The sequence below is a fragment of the Channa argus genome, chromosome 20, assembly GCF_033026475.1.
Source record: "Channa argus isolate prfri chromosome 20, Channa argus male v1.0, whole genome shotgun sequence".
In the NCBI taxonomy this organism is placed as follows: Eukaryota; Metazoa; Chordata; class Actinopteri; order Anabantiformes; family Channidae; genus Channa; species Channa argus.
Genome location: NC_090216.1, coordinates 13,922,069 through 13,941,586, shown reverse-complemented (window position 1 = coordinate 13,941,586; position 19,518 = coordinate 13,922,069). Strand labels below are relative to the sequence as shown.

Below are 19,518 nucleotides of genomic sequence, written 5' to 3'. Positions count from 1 at the left end.
TATAAACATAAAATAATAAAGAAATGTAGCATTTTTCTCTAATTTGCAAAAACATATAAATGCAAACATTTCAATGCTAGACAATGTATGTTGACATTCAGTAATCAGTAATATTGTCCATGGGTCAATGTGAGTGTGCTACGTGGGTGTTGGGCCACTATAGTACAGCTACACAATTGCTTGTGGGAGGAGGAGGGTTCAACGTATTGTGATGTTCTCTGTTCAAAGCTTTCAGGATTTAGCAGAACAATGTATGTAAACTTTCACCAATTAAAACTTTTATTTCAGTTCAGTAGATCTTGACCACGTTAGGGATATATCCTCAACACTGCTCAGACACAAAGAAACTGTGACAAATTACACACAAATCAAAAATTGGAGATCATACTGAATTAGACGAACTGCACATATATGGTGGGTATTGAGGAATGTTGTCAATGTTGCCCCCAAACAGCCCAGGAACACCTCCTTCAGTCAGTGATGGATGAGAATAATTGTCTTTTAGCCTGAGCGCCACTCTGCCCGTTCATCTGTGTCATTTCTAGGGCTTCCAGTGTTTTTATGTAGGCCAAGATGGAGGGAGGGGGGAATGAGAGACAAAAAGGGAAACACATTATTGTACCCTCTTTATAGCCATGAAAATGAGCCATGCTCCATTTGATTGCTACTGGTCATATTAATGGAGTAAATATGAACATCTGATGACTACCATTCATGTGCAGGCACGTGACTTCATCATAAGGCGAGTACTTCTCTTTTGCATGGATGGGAATAGAAACAATGGCACTTAAACTCAAGGCGGAACTAATCTGTCACCTTGTTTTCTACAATTAGACTGGCTGTGTGCATGTTTGTGCGGGTGAGTTAGTCTATGTGAGCGTCTATTGGGTCCGCTGGACTCTAAATCTGGATTATCATGCTGCGCGCGGCCATGCTGTGGTTCTCGGCAGCGCCTGACACATCTGGATGCAAGCAGAGGGTTGTAGGGAGGTGTGTGTGTGAGTGACTGTGTGTGTGTGTGTGTGAGAGAGAGAGAGATAAAGACTTAAGACTTCTCACGCCGCGGTCCTTGCGCGCACAAATGGAGAGAGAACTAACGGAAGACAACACTGAGCAGCAGGTTTATTCAATGCACAGACTTGTTCTAGGGTGAGTAGATTTCATCCTTGTTACGTTTGAGCGTTTCCTTTAGCGCAGCCTCCAGTGTCGCCAATTCATGTGAAAGTAAAGGTCTAACACAATATTTGTTAGAAGAATCTGTGGAGAACATTATGTCTTTACGCACAGGAAATGCACGGAACATCCTCACAGTCACTTTATAACTTCCACGACGGGCATCCTCAAGATAAGAGTGAAGTCTTCCGGAAAGGAATGGAGGTGTTGACCTGAATTTTACGGGACAATGGTGACTGCTCAAGTTGAGGACCTCCTGCTGTGTTATGTGCATTTATTATGACAGGACACCCCTGTGTTTGAATTGGATCATATATGCTTTTAGATGTGGTAACAATTTTGGTGTAACAAGGATTCAGCTATTAAATTATTCAGAAACTGCATTTTAATTTTGTTTTCAAAATGATAACATGTCACAAATACTAAAATAAGTAAAGTTTCCAAGATCTGATGATATATTGAAGTTCCATGATCTATTCAATTAACATCCTGAAATGCAAACATGGTGACTTTAGCCTCATATACTTTATGACAAAAACAAGAGGCAAATCTTCACATTTGGGAAGGTGGAATTAGATATTGTTTTATATCATTCATTGAAGAATTTAGAAACTGAGAATTATTCAATAATTTCTGATTAACTTTTTGTCCGTAGACCCTCGTTGATTGGATTGATTATAGGGGTGAAGTCGGCACATATTAGTGGTAGCCTGTTGAGTTTCTCCACATAGTGTATCAATTTTAAATAAATGACACTTTAAGTGCTTTTATAATTACCCTACATGACATCTGCTTTATAGTATGAGAGGGACATATCTAAAATCTGGTGGACTACTTTGCTGGAATGTACTGCCATGCATACTCATTGTAATTAACTTAAGGACAGCTTGATTATACAGCCCACACAGGAAAAGGGTTGTACAGTATTTTATTTTCATGCAAAATCTACCATTTGGGTTCCTGTTGCTTGAAATTTATTTTCAATTTGATCAAACAAATTATTGATCCTATTCTGATTCCCTACTAATTGAACTTTTCACCCGTATATGTATATTAGCCTATATGACCATAGACATGTAAGAATTACATCACTGAGAGCAAAGCCCTTCCAAAGGATTGTGATGTCATTAATAACTATGATCAACAGGGGGTCACAGAGATGAGCTAGCTTGGAAAGACACAGCCCACCAAATGCTGGTTTAGCCCCTAATCCAACCATCAGATTTCACAGTAAAACCCTGAATTAATGTTAATCTGAGATTGTTACTCATCATGTCTGATCAGAGGGTGGCACACAAACACACATAAACCCCTACACCAACACAAACACTCAGACACAGGTATAATGTTAGATTGATGCTTTTACTGACTAATAATTTCAATGGAAAAGACTGAACACGTTGCAGTACAGCTCATGATCACTCTGCTCACACAGTCCTGTTAAGTGTGTCATCCAGGAACTCAGTACCATTACTCTTTCTTACAACTGTAATTACCTATTATATATTTATCATATCCACCTGGATTTACTCAGCTTACTGTGGCCTTTCAGGTTCTCACAAACAACATTTAGCGTTTAACTGCACCACTGTGCCTCTGAGCCACCTGCACAGTATTAGTACGTGCAACACCATTTAAGGTCAAATGATGGATCTTAACTGGTCTTACAAAATGTGAATTTTTTGATTCGGCGACTTGATATAAGAACATCAGGATTAGGGAAAAAGCAGCATCATCTGGAGTTCATAGGTTCAATATGGCAACCCTGCCCTGTAAGTGTTAGGGTTAGGGTAAGCTTAACAGTAGTTTAGGTTTTCTAATGTGTGTGATTACATGTGAGTCCGGTCTCTGTTTCCAACCCCTGAAAAGCTACGTAGAAGGTCTTATGCCCCCTAGCTGCTTGTGTGTCTGTGAAGTTTATTTCCCCCCACCGTCCTTTTCGGGTGAGAGCAGATTAGTCAGAATCCACCAGCTGCTGTTGAATTGGTTGAAATTGTGCCACACATTGCTGTAATGCAGTTACGTAAATCTGACCAGTCAGAGGTAGGGTTTAACTTGCATAAAGAGCAGGGCACTTGACCCCGAGAGACAGTGAACAAAAAGGGTCCCCACTGGGTCTTTGTGCTGTTTCCCAGCCTGTGTCCATTGATGTAGAGAATCTCCCTTTTTCTTCCACAAAATGCCAGCTTTGAAAACACTCATTGGTTCTGTGTTTCATTCAGCGGTAATGTTATGTGGACAAGTGAGTAGGTGGCTACATAGGTGATAATGCGGGAACACGCAATTCTGCTGACACATAAAAAAGCCACATGGGGGGAAATGACAGAGAGGATCTTTGAACTCTCCACACTATTCATCTCAGGGTTATATAAGAAACTGTTTAAGCAGCTTGAGATGAGGGAGTTTGTGACTGTGTTTTTATGGCTGACAGTGGGCTCCTTAGGGGATGAGACTATGAGACATTGGAGTTCTTCACTTGAGGAGATGAAAAAGAGCAAGTGAGGACATCTGATTTTTTGAAAATACACATGGGGATTACTAATCTGGCAAAGACACAAATACACTGTTGTTTTATTATTATGCTTTTTTTTAAAAGATGCTTTCTATTTTATGGCTGCACAGAAACTCCCTCCATATTAAATGAATGAATTCCACACAAACATCCAATCAGAGCCCTACAGACATGAGATCCAAGCCTGAGCTGCCCTAGTTTGTGCAACATTTTTGGGGAAAAAGTCTGTCTTGTCTATTTTTGCATGCCTCTAAAACTCATTCAGTATGTGGAGCGACAGCTATGGGAGAGGTGCTTACATGGCTCTGATTCAGCCTCGGCCTTCAGATTAATGTATATTTCCACCCCTCTTCAGAGCTAAACTACAGTACGTGACTAATACCACGTTGGCAGTAGTAAGCAGGTTTGGTGAAAATGAGGCAAAATCACAGCAAATCCTTTTCTCTCTCTCTGTCTCTCCAAAGCTCACGCCATGACTTATTTTGTTTCTTATGCCCCTGAGGTGGACTAATGTAGCTGACCATGTTCTTTATTTATTCTCTTTCAGTGACTCATAGGTGCCTTGGCCTTGTGATGTAAAGTCAGGAAATGGCAGAGTGTGAAAAAAATGGGGAAAGAAGTGAGGATAAAGGAGAAGGAGGTGGCAGCTCTCCCCAGCAGCAGAACACCACTGCGTTTGGCCTTTCTCCAGCTGGGGCTGCCTCCCTTGGGACTAAGAGGCATCTCCCTCGAGGGATTGTGATCCAACTAACTGGGACGGAGGGCAAGTGGGACAGTCTAGATGACAGTGAACTCATCTTGTCCCTTGATCATGAGGAGGACTACCCCTCTATATCACTCACCAAGGAGAGGCAGCTCTTCGTAGAGGATGACAAAGGGTCCCAAGCTTTCACTGTCCCTCTTCCTCCCTCATGCTCTGAACCTCTTGGAAACTGCTCTGCCACTGGCCCCAGTTTCCTCTCCCCAGGCCCTTCCACGCCTACCCATCGACCCCTTGCAAACCTGGTCAAGTCTCTCTCCACAGAGCTGGAGCTGAAAGAGGGGTCCACTCTCAGACCCAAGCCCTTTCTCAGCCTCGTAAAGTCAATCTCCACAGAGATCTCCCGCTCAGAGCCTGAGGTCTCACAGTCAAAATCAGACTCCCGCCTCAACCTCCACCTGTGGAAACAGCTGACCCATCCAAAAACTCGCAGCAATGGGGACTCTCGCACTGCGCCTCCCTCTCCTAGCTCACTCTCCCCTTGTGGAGAAGGTCTAAAAGGGGGCTTCTTCAAAGCGGAGCTGGAGGACACCAAGAGAAAGCTCTCGGAGGCCATGCACGAACCTCTGAGCAGCATGTTCAGTAAGATCATGCGAGAAGAGGGTGCAAGCACCCCTAAACACCAGTGTAAGACCCAGAGTGCTCCCCAAGGCAGCTCAAGAGTGTTGGGACTGGAAGGTAGCATAGACACAATGCTTCCAGAGTCTCCTGTGAGGATGACTAGAAAACCAGATGCTGATGTTTTGATGCCTGTGTTTGAGTGGCCTTCTGTAGAGCACCTAGGGAGAATTCACCAGAGTCACTGCCCTGTGCATCACATCAGAGAACATCACAGAGAGGAGGAGCTGGAAATATGCACAGATGGTGATATGATGCAGATATTAACCACCGAGACTCACAGGCAGGCGAGAACACCGCCAGCTGGCTCTCAGGTTGCTGTGGCACCCATGGTTCAGACTCAGCCCCCTCATCCTTTGCCACGAAAGAGTTTATTCTGTGTGGCTGTGCTGTCCTATGGCTACTTTATCCTGCCTCTAAGTCCATACTTCTCTGGCCTTGCTTTGGGTTTAGCATTGGGTTTCTTGTTAGGACTGATGCTAATCAGGATGGGTTCCTCCAGGCCTCACTGCACAGCACTCAGCCACAGACCAGCACACACACTTTTGGGAGAGGCGATTCTGACAGGTGGCACTATCAGCACAGAGTCTGCGACCCTTAAGGTAAATGGATGAGTCATTAAGGAGGAAGATGTCACATTGTTGTTGTGCCCATGTTTTTGCAGCCTTCTCACATCTCACAGCATGTCTTATATTTCTGACTTTCTGACCATAAAAGTTTAGCTCCACACCGAGCCCAGAAACATGCGAATGCAAAATTCCATTAGAGTGAAAAGTAAACAGCAGCTATAGTTAGTTTTCAACTGTGCTAATTTGTTGTAAAAGACACTAGTCTCAAGTATGTGATTTACTTCAGCAACTTTGCTGACTTGTTCCTTCAAAGATTAAGGCTGCTGAAATTGGCTTGCAACTATAAGGTGTTCAGAAAGCAATTAAAACTTTCTATAATATAAATTCCTGGAGCTGGTGGTAATTACTGTTCTCCTTCTGGCTGAACCTGACACAGGGCAACTGGAGAGGACGGCAAGCACCCAGACACTGTCAGTTTCAGAGGCAATTAGTGGGAATACAGGCAGGGAAATGCTGTAATTTGTCAGGCAGGTGGGGGGTGCAGCGTGGGGGTGATGGCTGGAAGTGGGAGATTTACTGTCTTAATGCTGAGCTAATTCCCTTGTTTGGTCATTAGTTTGGGTTCAGCTTAAGGGATGTAGAGAGCTGCAAGGCTTGTGAAGTGTTTAGATATCTGACAGATATGGCCTGTGTCATTCTCTATAAACCTAAACACGAGCATAACACTATTATATTACAAACACAAAAGTCTGTCTTCTATCCCAAACCTTGCAGATAAACTCTGCCAAAGAAAAAGATTCATTCCTAAAATGCAATTCAAGTTTCTCATAATCATTTATCCAGAAAAACTCATCATAAGTTGTGGATATTTGCAAAATAAAAAAAGTTAATGTGTTCAACTGCAGGCACACTTCCAAGATGAGGGCAGAGGCTTACAGTGCTAAGAATAAAGAAGAAATACTATTTTAATATTCATAAAACATTTTTTATTGGTTCATTGGAACATAAATAGGCAACTGTATGACTCCATCATCCCACAAGTGTCCAAATGTGTCCAAACACTTCAGCATATTCAGAAGTTTAATCCTATGGTTATATTCACTTGCTTTTAAAATCAACAGTGTAAGAAACTATGCTTATTTTCAATCAAGTTAATGTGAGTCAGAGGTTTATTTATTTATTTTTTGTCAGTTTGTCTTATTGTTGGCAGTAATACAAAGTCTGAAAAGACATTCTGCCTGTGAAGACAAATCTAGGGCATGATGTACCTCACACAAAGGTTTTTTATATTCCATAAATATTAATACTGACATTGTTTGTTGCATACGTTACATAGTTAATTGTCCAAAAAATAAATTATCCTAAAATCCACAAAGTTTAATCTGTAGTGTTCAACCTTCCAGAATATCTAACTCAAACTGAAAATGCCACACTTACAATTACAGAGCGAGTGTTTCTTTCTAGAAACTGTGTGTAAACCGTTGATTTAAATCACCCCTTACCTTTTTTGTATTCAGGGCTGGATGAATGAGATACATGATTACAAACCAGAAACCTACCATCCAGCTCTGACTCATTCTGTGTTTGCCACCCTGGAGGGATCCTGTCTCCGTCTGGACTTCCCACGTACCAACATCAGCCGCAGGGCCACATACGATGAGAGGGTCCACGAGGCCACTTTTGTCAAGTCACGCACCTTTCAACTTGCAAAGAGCAAAGTATGATGATGACACAGGGAAGATTTGTATTGTTACTGAGGCTGTTCTTTTTAATAGGGAATACAAAGCATGAGATAAAATCCGAGGAAATCCAGGTTAAGGCTAAAACAGCCTGCTCTACACAGTATAACTCATATTGTAAAACAATACCAAGAGTTTCTCATGACAAGGAACAAGCCTCGCAGCCACACTAGTAGCTCTGTGCAGTTGGATTTAGGTATGTTTATGGTTGGAGCTAAATACTAATGTCAACATGCTACTAGAATTTCTCTAGTTATTGGGATATTGCTTAAGTCTATCATTTGCACTGACAGGATGAGGTTTCCCTGGAGCCTAACAGCTAAAATGTTTGCCTTTTGTTTTGTATAATAACTTTTCCATTTCAATAAATGCACACGATTTTAAGTATTTATTGCCTCTTAGATTAACAATTTCTTTCACTGCCTGACATCGAGACAATAAGTGGAGAAGCATAATTAAAACACAGGTTAATTGAGGAACAAACAGGGCATCTGATTGAACTGAACTGCCCATTTAACAAAAGTCTACCACTCTTTCTCAAAGGTATTCCTGCTGCCATCTGTGTTAGCTCGGAAGAGGATGTGGAACCCAAAGTATCCCATCTGCATCAAACTGGCAGAGGGAGCAATCTTCCAACAGGATGGGGGTGGAAAGGAACCGAGATCAGGACCCACCAGTCCAACGCAAGGCTCCTCCAGCCAAGACTTTCCCACCACTCTTTACCTTTTTGGCCGCACGGGACGAGAGAAAGAAGAGTGGTTTCGTAATTTTCTATTTGCATCCATGGATACAGAGAGAGACAAACAGAAGTCTGGCAAATGTGCAGCCAAATCTGGTATGGGAAGAATTAATAATGCATCAGAGAAAAAAAGGCTTCTAGATGTATAGAAATGCTGTATAGTGTGCACACTGTGCATTATAAATGACAAGCTGTTTATTTCTTTGAAGAAAACGCAGATCTCACAATTGTTTGGTGACCTGGCAGTTCAAACCATCAGACAGAAGTTTTATCAGAGGCACTAACTTTGTTTTAATTGTATTTTTAAGAAAACTACAGAGTAAGAAAAGTGAATATGTACTGTTTGTTGAGAAACTGCATTGTTAGAAAGTTAGAGGGCCGTCGTTGCCTGATGAGCACATAACATATTTGTCCTATAGTGCAGTTTCTTATAATAAAGTGATGTGTTGTTATCATGACAAGTGTCTTAACAGAATTAACTGGTTTCACATCATGTGCAAGTGTGAAAAATAGCTAACAAGAGAGGTGTCTTGTTAGTGAATGATTGTTTTAACCCAAACTTTCCAAAGCAACGAGAATAAGCTAACAAAACTCTTTTGCCGCTGTGACCAAACAGGTAAATCTTTTCTCTTTTCTCTCAGGTGACCATGCGCTGGAGCAGAGCATTTGTGCCTTGGGAAATGTCCCAAGCGGCAGAAGCTCCCCCAGAGTGGGCAACAGTGATGATGAAGATGGCCCCTCCACACCCCCATTTTCCTGCATGCATACAGCTCATGTCAGCCACACTTCTAGCAACACCAGGGGCCATTTGCTGCTAGACTACCACAGCTACATGGCTCGTTTTCTGACCGCAGAGCAGATGAGCCCCCTCCCTAGCCCTGGATTAAGCAGCACAGAGACAAGCCCCACCAACAAAAGACATGTAAGACATGTTCACAGATAACATTGAAGCAAGCAAAGTGAAACTGGAGAGACATTGCAAAGATTGACTGGTTGAATTTTAAGCTACTGTCAAAATATTCTTTTCCCTCTATTTTAGCTCCAAATTGTTCCAAAGCTGCAGTGCTCTTTTTCTTGCAAAGCCCTGAGTCAGGTGTTTATGTTTGCTTTGTTCTATAGTGTACCTGTGACATAGCTGAGCACCCTGGAAAGAGCCCGACTGCATGGGTTAATGCTCTAATTGGTCGGATCTTCTGGGATTTCCTGAGGGAGAAGCACTGGGCCGATGCCGTTTCAAACAAGATCCAGAAGAAGCTCAGCAAAATCAGAGTGCAAAGAGTTTTACCAAACGCTACTGTGGCAATTTGAAGAAATGAGAAGCTACAAATAGGCTACTGTTAATAACAGTCTAAACTATGATTTACTTTGTCCTTCACAGCTGCCTTACTTCATGAATGAGCTGACTCTGACTGAGTTGGATATGGGCTGCTCCATGCCACATATTACTGCTACCTCTAGACCAGAGGTTAACCACAGAGGTGAGTACAGATTGGAAATCAAACACTGCACAATCACACGGCATGTGATTGCAGCTGAGTGCAGCAGAGCATCAGATCCGACTTCATCTCCTTGTAATCCTGCGAAGCAGAGGAGCCACTGCTCATAGGCATTTAGAGCATACTGCATATGAGTGTTTCAAAATCAGGCAATCTGGCAGCAAATGCTCGTAATGATGAGGGGAATTTAAGTGTGTCAGTCTCTGTTTCCCCGCCCACTTTTCTGTTATACAACTGCCCATCGACAGATGAACCTGTTTACAGTTTAATGGAGTAGCGTTGACCTCTGTGTGGTGCCCCCTGTAGGCCTGTGGGTTGAGCTGCAGTTAAGCTACACTGGTGCCCTGCAGATGACCCTGCAGACCAAGTTCAACCTGTCCAAGCTGGGTAAGAAGGGGGGCCAGGATGCAGACTGTGCAAGTGAACATAGTAGCCCACGGTTAGTACTACACACACCATGCTTAAACACACACATAGACATTCACACGACAAACACCCATCACCTCACTCAACTTTTACATGCTTTTCTGAACAGTTTTAATACATCGCAAATCTTCAAAATCCCCTTCTCGGTCTGGGAATAGTGTGACAGTGGTTAGTTATGGGGACATGACTGCAAAGGGTAACAAATGAAAGATGTTAAACTTGCTGAACTTGTGAATTAAATACCGTGAAAATCCAGATATTTGATCACTATGTTGCAAAACCATGTAAATCCAGTACTGCACTACACTGTCCAAATACAAACAGGGAAATGAAAGAGGCCAACCAGTGATATAGTATTGCACTTTTTAGAAAGATTTAGAAAAACCAAAGACAACTAGCTGAGCAGTCATTACCTCAATGCTTTGAGGTCAATCATCTTTAAAAAATATTTCATCATATTGCCCAGCCCATCCTCAATAACAGTAAACCTGGGATTTTCACTTTTATCATTTATGTAGCACACACACACACACAACCTCACACACACACACACACACACACACACACACACACACACCCCCCTACACATTTCCTCTGTATCCCCTGATCCCTTAGTCTCTGATCTACAGAGGAGAACCTCACATTACATTGATTAGCGTCAACCTGCCTGTCAGGGATTAAACTCCAGGCAACGTTTTACTGTCTTTGATTTACAACACAAGCTTTACACAGAAATACAAACACTTTTTTAGTTGTGTTTGTTAATATAAGTCTGCTGCTTTCACTTGCAGTGATTACAAGAACTGATCTCACATGTGCCCTTGTCCACAGGTCCATGCAATGTACTCTGTATGAATACATTTCACTTTTTTTTTTTTGTAATGCCTAAAATGATGGGCATTCAGTGCAGCTACACCAGGAGGGAAAAGCTTGTGGAGAATAGCATTTCTCCATTCCTAACTTGTTTGCTTGTGCATCCTCCCAGCTGCAGGCCTGTCCTCAGTGTGTTGGCAGATAGTGATGAGGAGTCCTCCAGCGCTGGTTCTTCTGATGAGGAAGAGCTGCTTTTCTCTGAGCCTCAGGCCCCAGTGGGGGAGAAAGGATCCACGCCTGCTACTGAAGGGTAAGTTCTGATATTAAGTACAGTAATGTATTAAAAACAATCCATCCAAATGGGCAAATAACGTCAAAGTATGCTCTGTGGCATTAGTGTGAAAAGTAAAGAAAAAAGAGGAGCATTTTGTCTTCAGATGACTTAGAATGTGATGTCTTTAGTCATCCCCTGCTGTCCTCCCGTGCCTTGGTGGTACCCTCGTTTGAGCTTCTGGATCAGGTCCCCCTCAGGCTCTTGTCAAGAAAGACAGCGCTTTTCTTGGCCTTCACCTCCATGAAGAGAGTGAATGACCTCTCTGCCCTTTGAGTCTCTCTGGAGTGTCTCTCAATCTGTGGAGACCTCTGTCTGACTGTCTTCCGACCTAATCCTCCCTTTATGTCCAAGTGCATTACCAGTTCTTTCAGGTCGAGAGTCATAACCCTGGAAGGATCACCTCAAAAGATACAATCTGTTTGAAAAATGTCAATCTGGCTTCCGTTCCTCCAACAGCACAGAGACAGCCCTGGTCAGGGTCACCAGGGTCAGGGCTTCCCATCACTTCTTATTCTTCTGGATCTCAGTGCCTAATTTGATACAGTTGACCACAAAATTCTCTTTCATCGTCTACAGCATATTGTTGGATTTTCTGGTCTGCTCTGGGGTGGTTTGGGTCCTATCTCACAAATAGAGCTGAGTATGTGGCTATGCTATGTGGGGCAGTTTGCTGCATGGCTTGGATCCACTCCTTAGAGGGAAGGGTCACTACAAATCAGTACAAAGTTGTTGTGAATCTTTGCAGTAACCAGATCATAGCCCAGATGAACATCTATGGGAGTTTTGGACTAATGTGTTAGACAGCACTCTCTCGACCATCATCAAATCACCAACTGAGGGAATATCTTCTGGAAGAATGATCATCCTCTAGTAGGGAGGCTTCAGAGGCTTGTAGGAGGCCCGTTAGCATCCCACAGAATGGCTTCTTCTAGACTTTACTAAAGTTCACTAAACTTCAGGTTTGTTTTTTCCTTAAATCTGTCACCAATTTGTATTAATTTAGAAATAAAAAAGCTACAAATATGAAATAAACAAACATTTAACTTTATGTGTTCAACGGCAAAAGATGCTCAAAATTATTTCCATTCAGATTGTTCCCAATAAAAATTGTACTGTTAGCTTCTATGTTTGAATGACATTAAAGTCAACTCACATTTAAGTAAACAGCTTCTTAAAATGCAAAAAGTGTAACATTTAGTAAATACCACCATTACTTGTTAGTTCTACTCTGCTTTGGAATGTTCACTTATAAAGCAAATACTAAACTGTGCTGACATCACAACACACTCCAGCTGGTCGCTTTCATTTACATTTCAGACTCTCATAAATTTGATCTTCACATCTGAAACCTAAATGTATTCACAAAGGACATACTAATGATTTTTCCCACTCTCCTCTCCTCTCTAATCTGCTCTGACAGGACAGGGGGTGGCAGAACTGGAAGAAGGATTTTGAGATTTGTGGACAAAATCACTAAATCCAAGTACTTCCAGAGGGCAACAGAGAATGAGTTCATTAAAAAGAAGTTTGAGGAGATGTCCAACACCCCCCTGCTGCTCACTGTGGAGGTTCAAGAGCTGTCAGGCACTTTGGTGGTCAACATCCCACCTCCCCCTACCGACAGGATATGGTACAGTATGAACATATGCAACAACATAGTCATCAAAAGCCTTGTTCCGTGTTGCCCATGTTTCCACATATGCACACAGAGTATACAGAAAGTAAACTCTAAGCTAAAATTTACACCAAGCAGTATTTAGGATTTGTAAGATCAGTGGTTCTTACACAGCTTTTAAAATAAATAAAATGTAAAATAATAATAGTAAAACAATTTAAAGAACTTTCTACGTTGTGACGTTTTACAGCTCATCTTTAGCCAAGAGAACATCTATTTATTCTATCAATCATTTTTAGTTTGGAACTGATGATGCTTCAAACACTGGGACAACATTAGGCTGAACTGTGGCTGGTCAAAACCACAATACATATGAGATGCATTTCATTATAGAGATGCTACAATCTTTTCTGTAGGTACAGCTTCTGTGTGCCACCCAAACTGGATCTACATGTCCGTCCCAAACTGGGGGAGAGGGAGGTGACTTTCTGCCATGTGACAGAGTGGATTGAAAGGAAACTGCAGGATGAGTTTCAGGTAAAAACAAAAAGAAAAACATACCAACTGTCTTTCATTCGCCTTCTCAACAACACATCAAAAGTCACAATCGTGTTTTTTTTTCTCCTACAGAAAGTGTTTGTACTGCCAAACATGGATGACATCTACTTACCCCTGATGCACTCTGGGGTGGACAACCCTCAAGGCTTCCACTCCCAGAGCTCCTCTACAGAGTCCATAGAGAGGATCCCACCTGAGAGCTCTGTGCCAGAGTCTCACTAGTGCCTCGCTGTCGATGATCAAAGGAGAATTATAGAAAAGCTGAGAATAAGCCAAATGAGAGGACCATCGGAACAAATGCTTGTTCAAGCCCTAACCAAGAGTTTCTGAAGGCCTTTTTAGCCCTGTAGTTTTTGTGAGTTATAATAAAGAGTTTTCTGCACCCTCTGAATACAGGAAACTGATGATGTGAGTAACCGAGGACAATACATTATGTAATCACAGCTGCAAGTGGTACTGTACCTTTCTCAAATGTTTACATGTAAACGAACCCTACTTACAATATAAATTTAGATTTCTTTTTTTTTTTCTTTTTTTTTATTTGCTGCTTTGACTTTAAGTGATTTATAAAGTTAACATATGAGAATAAGATCATACACATTAAATAAAAGATGGGAAAAAACAACTGTTATTATCTGTGTGTCTAATTAAATCCTTAAGTCAAACACTAAATGTTTCCCTGGTAACAGCTAAAGTAGCCATCACTACAACAACATAATGATGGGGCAGTACAAAATGCAACAGGTGATCCACAGCAGATTTTGCTATATTTCCATATGTCCATATGTCTTTTCAGATTTTGCCCTTATTTTGGCTTTCAGTGCCAGCACATAAGATGGAGCACTGCCCTGCCCCCTACAGCCTGGGCAGAGCTATCACTCCTGCTTTCGGAGGTTAGAGAAGAAAAACAGGAATATGTTCCGGGTTCAGTCGGAGTTTACATCAAATGACTGCCGTCCGTCATCTTCTAGCACTTTCTCATTCATGGTTTTGAGCTCTGCTTCAGAAAGCACAGCTCTGTTAGGTCAGAATTCATCCACATAAAATTCTCTGAATTTAAAGCGTGAGCATGTGGGATAAATTAACAAGCCGGTGTTGTTAAACTGAAAAGCTCTTAAGACAGAATATGCAATGAGGTTTGGCTGCTCAGAATTAGTTTCAGCATGGGATAAAACAAAGAAACAAATTGATCATGTTGCAGTAATATTTGTAACAAACAAAACAACCATTTAAATGAATCATTCAACAGAAAACAACCCAGGCAAAAATGCAACACAAGGGAGAAAGTCATGATGCATAAAATGAAATCACATGGGAGAGAAGTGTGATAAAGCGTGGGAGGGAGCTTGCATGTGTCACTCTGTGGCAGTTTGTTCATGTTGATACTGTTGAGTTATCTGCAGTACAGTTCAATAGACAGGCCCTAGGTCTGTATGTTGGGAACTGCTATGTGATGCAAATTCATAGCTGCAGTGAATCTAATTATTCCACCGTGGAGACATTTAGATTATGAAGTCATTTGTGGAAACGGTGAACAGTTATATGCTTCTGAAATCTGCAGCAGAGTGAACTATAACCTTTGACAGGGAATTATTATTAAAAATCATGTCCAATTGCATCTAGTGTTCAACTGACTGTAATGAGTTATGGTCAAATTAAACACACAACCACTTTGCCTCCCAAGTCATTAATTGATGGGTGTGTGTTCATTCAGAACTTTGTGTGTTTGTTAATTAGTAAAGGCAACTTTAGGATCAGTGATTGAGCACGAAACTGAAACTTATATCTGGTTTTAGTCATTTGCTTTCTTTTTGTTCTCTTTGTTTTCTTTTGTGTCTGTGCTTGTTTTGTATCGGGTTCTACTAGTTTGGTTTGTAGTTGCTTTGTTATTCTTTGTGTTGTTATTTCTTTGCAGTCATTTCCTTGATTTTCTGAAAATCCCCTTATACAGGTGGTTCAGTCTTTTTATGTAACTAATACACAGTTTTTCAATAGACAACATTGTGCATGCACATCCTGCACAGCAGTTTCCTGGTGCTGTGTCAGTTATGTGAGCTATACAGATTTTATATAGTACTGGATGTACTGCATAATGTTTGACAATGTCCCCAAATTAGTATTCCCATTTTTGTGATCATTTTCCAGTGATGGAAACATGGGAAAAAAACAAATTAATAAAGTAAATCATACACAATGTAGAATCTACAGATGTGCATTAGAGGGCAGTACCTGTTCATCGTTGAGCACCAACTGCTTCACCACTCGTACAGCTACAGTCTAAGTTTCTCACTATCTTACTAATCTTCCAGGAACAAGATACTTGGTTTGGTTTTTTATTGCTGTACTTGCCAACACAGAAATTTCTTATTTATGCAGTGTCCATGTAACAGATGGGCTTTCAAGACACTCTTTCTTTGGAAAAAATCCACTCTGAACTTAAGCAAAAGCTAATACAATGCTCTGCAGTCAGTATTAGAAGAATTAAGAGGGAATCCTTCAAGGATATAGTCATTGTTGAGTCCTGTCTTTTTTTATTTTTGTTATTATTTTATTTCCATGTTCATTTATAATGTTTTACTTTTTATCCAGGCAGCTTCTTCCATATGATGTGAGATGGCTACCCGACCAGGTCACAGCCTGGCACTAACAAGACATCAACACAGTTGTTGAGCGTGGGCAAACAATTCCTGTAATGAAATGAATGCCTTCCCACATTCATTTACAGTATGCGGTTTTACTGTTACTATAATAATCTGAACCTTTGACCTGTGTCACCTTAAAACATGTCATTGTTTCATAACATTCTGCTTAGAATGTGGGTGTTGCATGTATCCAAATTATGTATTCCAGGAAACAGAAACAAATCAGATACCTCAGATTTGCTGTGCTAAGGAAGTCAAGTTAAGGAATTCATCATTTGTTCCAAAACTGTTTCCTATTGGTGGTTGGGTCTGTGGTCAGCTAATCATGAAATTTGAAAGAGGTCGTGAAACGCAGTGTGAGCCAACGTTTAGTTCACATTCACTGCTGTTAAGCTGACTGAGTAAAAAGATTTGAAAAATCCTAATTAGGGAGGATGGAGCCTATCCCAGCTACCAGACATCCATTCAGACTCACAGTCACACCTACAGGCAGTTTTTAGACCCACCAATTAACTTGACATGCGGGAGGAACTCAGAGAACCCGGAGTAAACCAGTGAGAACATGCAAACTTCACACAGAAAGGCCACAGTCAGTCAAGGACAGGAATCTGGAACCTTCTTATTTTAAATAAATTAAGGAGAATTTATACTAAAAATATACAAAAGAAAAAAAAAAGAATCCCCACTCACCCCTACTTTGGGAGGGTCTTATTTGTTCCTTCAAACCTGGGCCTTCTACCAGCAGCCTGGGAGCTTAAGGGTCCTGCACGGTAACTTAGCTGTTCCTAGGACTGCACTCTTCTGGACAGAGATCTCAGATGTTGTCCCTGGAATCTGCTGGAGCCACACTTTCAATTTTGGGGTCATAGCCTCCAATTCTCTGAAGGTAACCTCTCTCTCTGGGGTTACTTGCATAGTAGCAATATAATCATTTCCTATTCTCATCTCTCATCCATGAACATCTTGTTTTTGTTGCAGTAGCCCACTTTTCATCACTTCGTCTGGTTACTCAACACCTGACATGGTCCATCTTGACCTGCTGACATGGGTGTAACTCTTCTGTTTTCAACTCACATTAGCAAGGAGGTAGGCAGTTAGCATGAAGGACCTGAGGACCCACACTGGGTATTCATCATGCACTAACCAGGAATCGAACCCCGACCTACTATTATATGCATATAATATAGAGAGAAAGATATAAAATATATATACAGACATAAAGATAGATACAATCCCAATTCCTCCAATTTGGGATAATGCATAAAACATAAATAAAAACAGAATCCAATGACTTGCAAATCTCATCAACTCATACATTATTCACAATAGAACATAAACAACATATCAGATGTTGAAACTGAGACATTTTATGATTTCATGAAAAATATTAGCCTTTTTTAAATTTGACCGCAGCAAAGCAACTCAAAAAAGTTGGAACAGTGCAACAAAAGGCTAGAAAAGTAACTGGTGCAAATAAAAAAACAAATGGAGGAGCATTTGACAACTTGACTGGGTATAAAAGGAGCATTTCAGAGAGGCAGAGCCTCTTTCACCAATAGAAAACATTTGGTGCATTTTAAAACCAAAAATCCAGCATCAAAGACCCAGGACTGTAAAAACGTTGTCTCAAAAGGCCCCTGTGAAATAACTTTTAATTGATACTCGACCCATTTTTTCCATTCATAATTAAATTAAACTTGTGCTGATTCCCACAGCTTCGATTACACTTACACAGAAAAGCCCACTCTTCTTCCCGGAATAAATCATCTTAGTTCCTTATTCTTGAGAAACACAAGAACTTATTGCAGGTTAGATGTGTGCACAGCTCTTAAAGATTCTTGGCACTTAATCAAACATCTTTCTTATACATTGTGGAATCAGCAGCATGTCCACATTTTTTCATTCTTTAACTGAGATACAGTTTTTTTTTTAAAGACAATAGAAATTGATGGATTTCTGCCACTGGGCATTAAAGTTCAATTACACGTACTGCCACAGTTTATTCTGACGGTTTAATTCACTACTTAATGGTAGTTTCACCCCAAACCTCTCCAATTACTGTAAACATCACACACACTCACAGTTTGGTTTCAGGTGACTATATTAACCTACATTCCTTTCCTGATTGTAAGTTGAGACTTACACTAATCCTACCCACTACATGCCTCACTTTTAACTTTTAACTTCAACTAACCCCAACCCTAATGTTAGGGTAACCCCAAGCCCCCAAGTCATCACAGTAAATGATGATTTACTTCTGGGAACTAGCATCTTGTCCACAGAAGTGAGTGTTTGGTTAGATTTAAGTCTTCATAATGTGAGTAATACCCGGTTCACAGACAAACACACACACCCACACACACATACATATATGCACGTACACATGACACGTGTTTATGATCTTTTCTAAAGTAATTGTGTTACTGTGGTCTGTGTTACTGTCTTATTGTGATTCTTGGCAAGCCAACAGTTCCTTTTCCAGACCTATTTCCTTGTTTCTCAGGCAAATTCAATGATTATGAAAGCATGACTATCATCATGGTTTCTTATCATTAGATTTTATTGAGAAACCAAAAAACAATAGTGGTGTAGGTTGACCACATGATCAACATAAAAGCTGATAAAATTATATTACAATAATTGTATTGTGGTAATAAATCTACAGAGATATTTGTTATGGGGGCGTTGTGATCTTTAGAAGATAAACACTAATCATAATCCTCATTGTGTTGGAAGCTCTGTTGGTTTGCTCAGTATTCATCACTGACAAAAGTCCTAAACACGTGTCTGACCTGTTTACTGAATAATAATAACCAAGATTTCAAAAAACACAGGTAATTATGTGTGTACTTCCATAATTGCACAGTGTAGGATTGACATTTGGCATATATGATTTGATATTTGAGTTTTAAAATCACTGTCATCATGTCCATGTTTCTGTGATGCATTTATGTGAAATGCCGATTGCAAACCTGCATGAAAACAGCTGAGTTCTGATATGTTAGAGAAGAAACTTAAATATTACAAAAAATATTTTTGGTCTTTAAAAAGAAAATTTATGACCATCTGTAGTCAATTTCTGAATCCATTAAAATATTGATTCATGTATTTCTGTTTGCCTTCATTACAATTTACTGTAAGTCCATCCAGCTTATAACTGTTGGTTCCCCTGCTGCCTTGAAAATGTGAGTTAACTATGTAGTTCAAAACCATTTCCGTTTTTTTATTCTTTTTAAAACTTTTAAAACTAATTTAGTAAACTTAAATGAACTGGAGGAGAAAAGTTCAGTAACTGAAAAGATATTTATTTTACTCAACTGGTTATGTTATGTCACATGAATGGTCATTTGCTTTGATCACTTGAACACATCCTGGTTCAAAGAGCCAAGTTCTTTATTTTACATGAAAAACTTCACTCCTTTGTACCACAGTCAGTACAAACACAACACGTGAGGTCACGCCAAACTCAGCTAGAGACTGAGTTCAACACTAACCTTTATCAGTGTTAGCATTAAGTTTCAATC

General features: G+C 40.6%; 1 protein-coding gene across 1 annotated transcript; it reads left to right on the top strand.

Annotated features, from left to right (window-relative positions):
• The first annotated feature begins 768 nt into the window (after positions 1–768).
• Positions 769–13,962, top strand: tex2l (testis expressed 2, like). The gene is made up of 12 exons (XM_067489164.1): positions 769–1,149; positions 4,233–5,665; positions 7,150–7,350; positions 7,915–8,206; positions 8,752–9,032; positions 9,230–9,379; positions 9,489–9,588; positions 9,913–10,045; positions 11,018–11,155; positions 12,600–12,809; positions 13,211–13,331; positions 13,425–13,962. Exons 2-12 carry the CDS (start codon positions 4,274–4,276, stop codon positions 13,572–13,574), a joined length of 3,168 nt encoding a protein of 1,055 aa, XP_067345265.1. The 5' UTR covers positions 769–1,149; positions 4,233–4,273; the 3' UTR covers positions 13,575–13,962.
• The last annotated feature ends 5,556 nt before the right edge of the window (positions 13,963–19,518 follow it).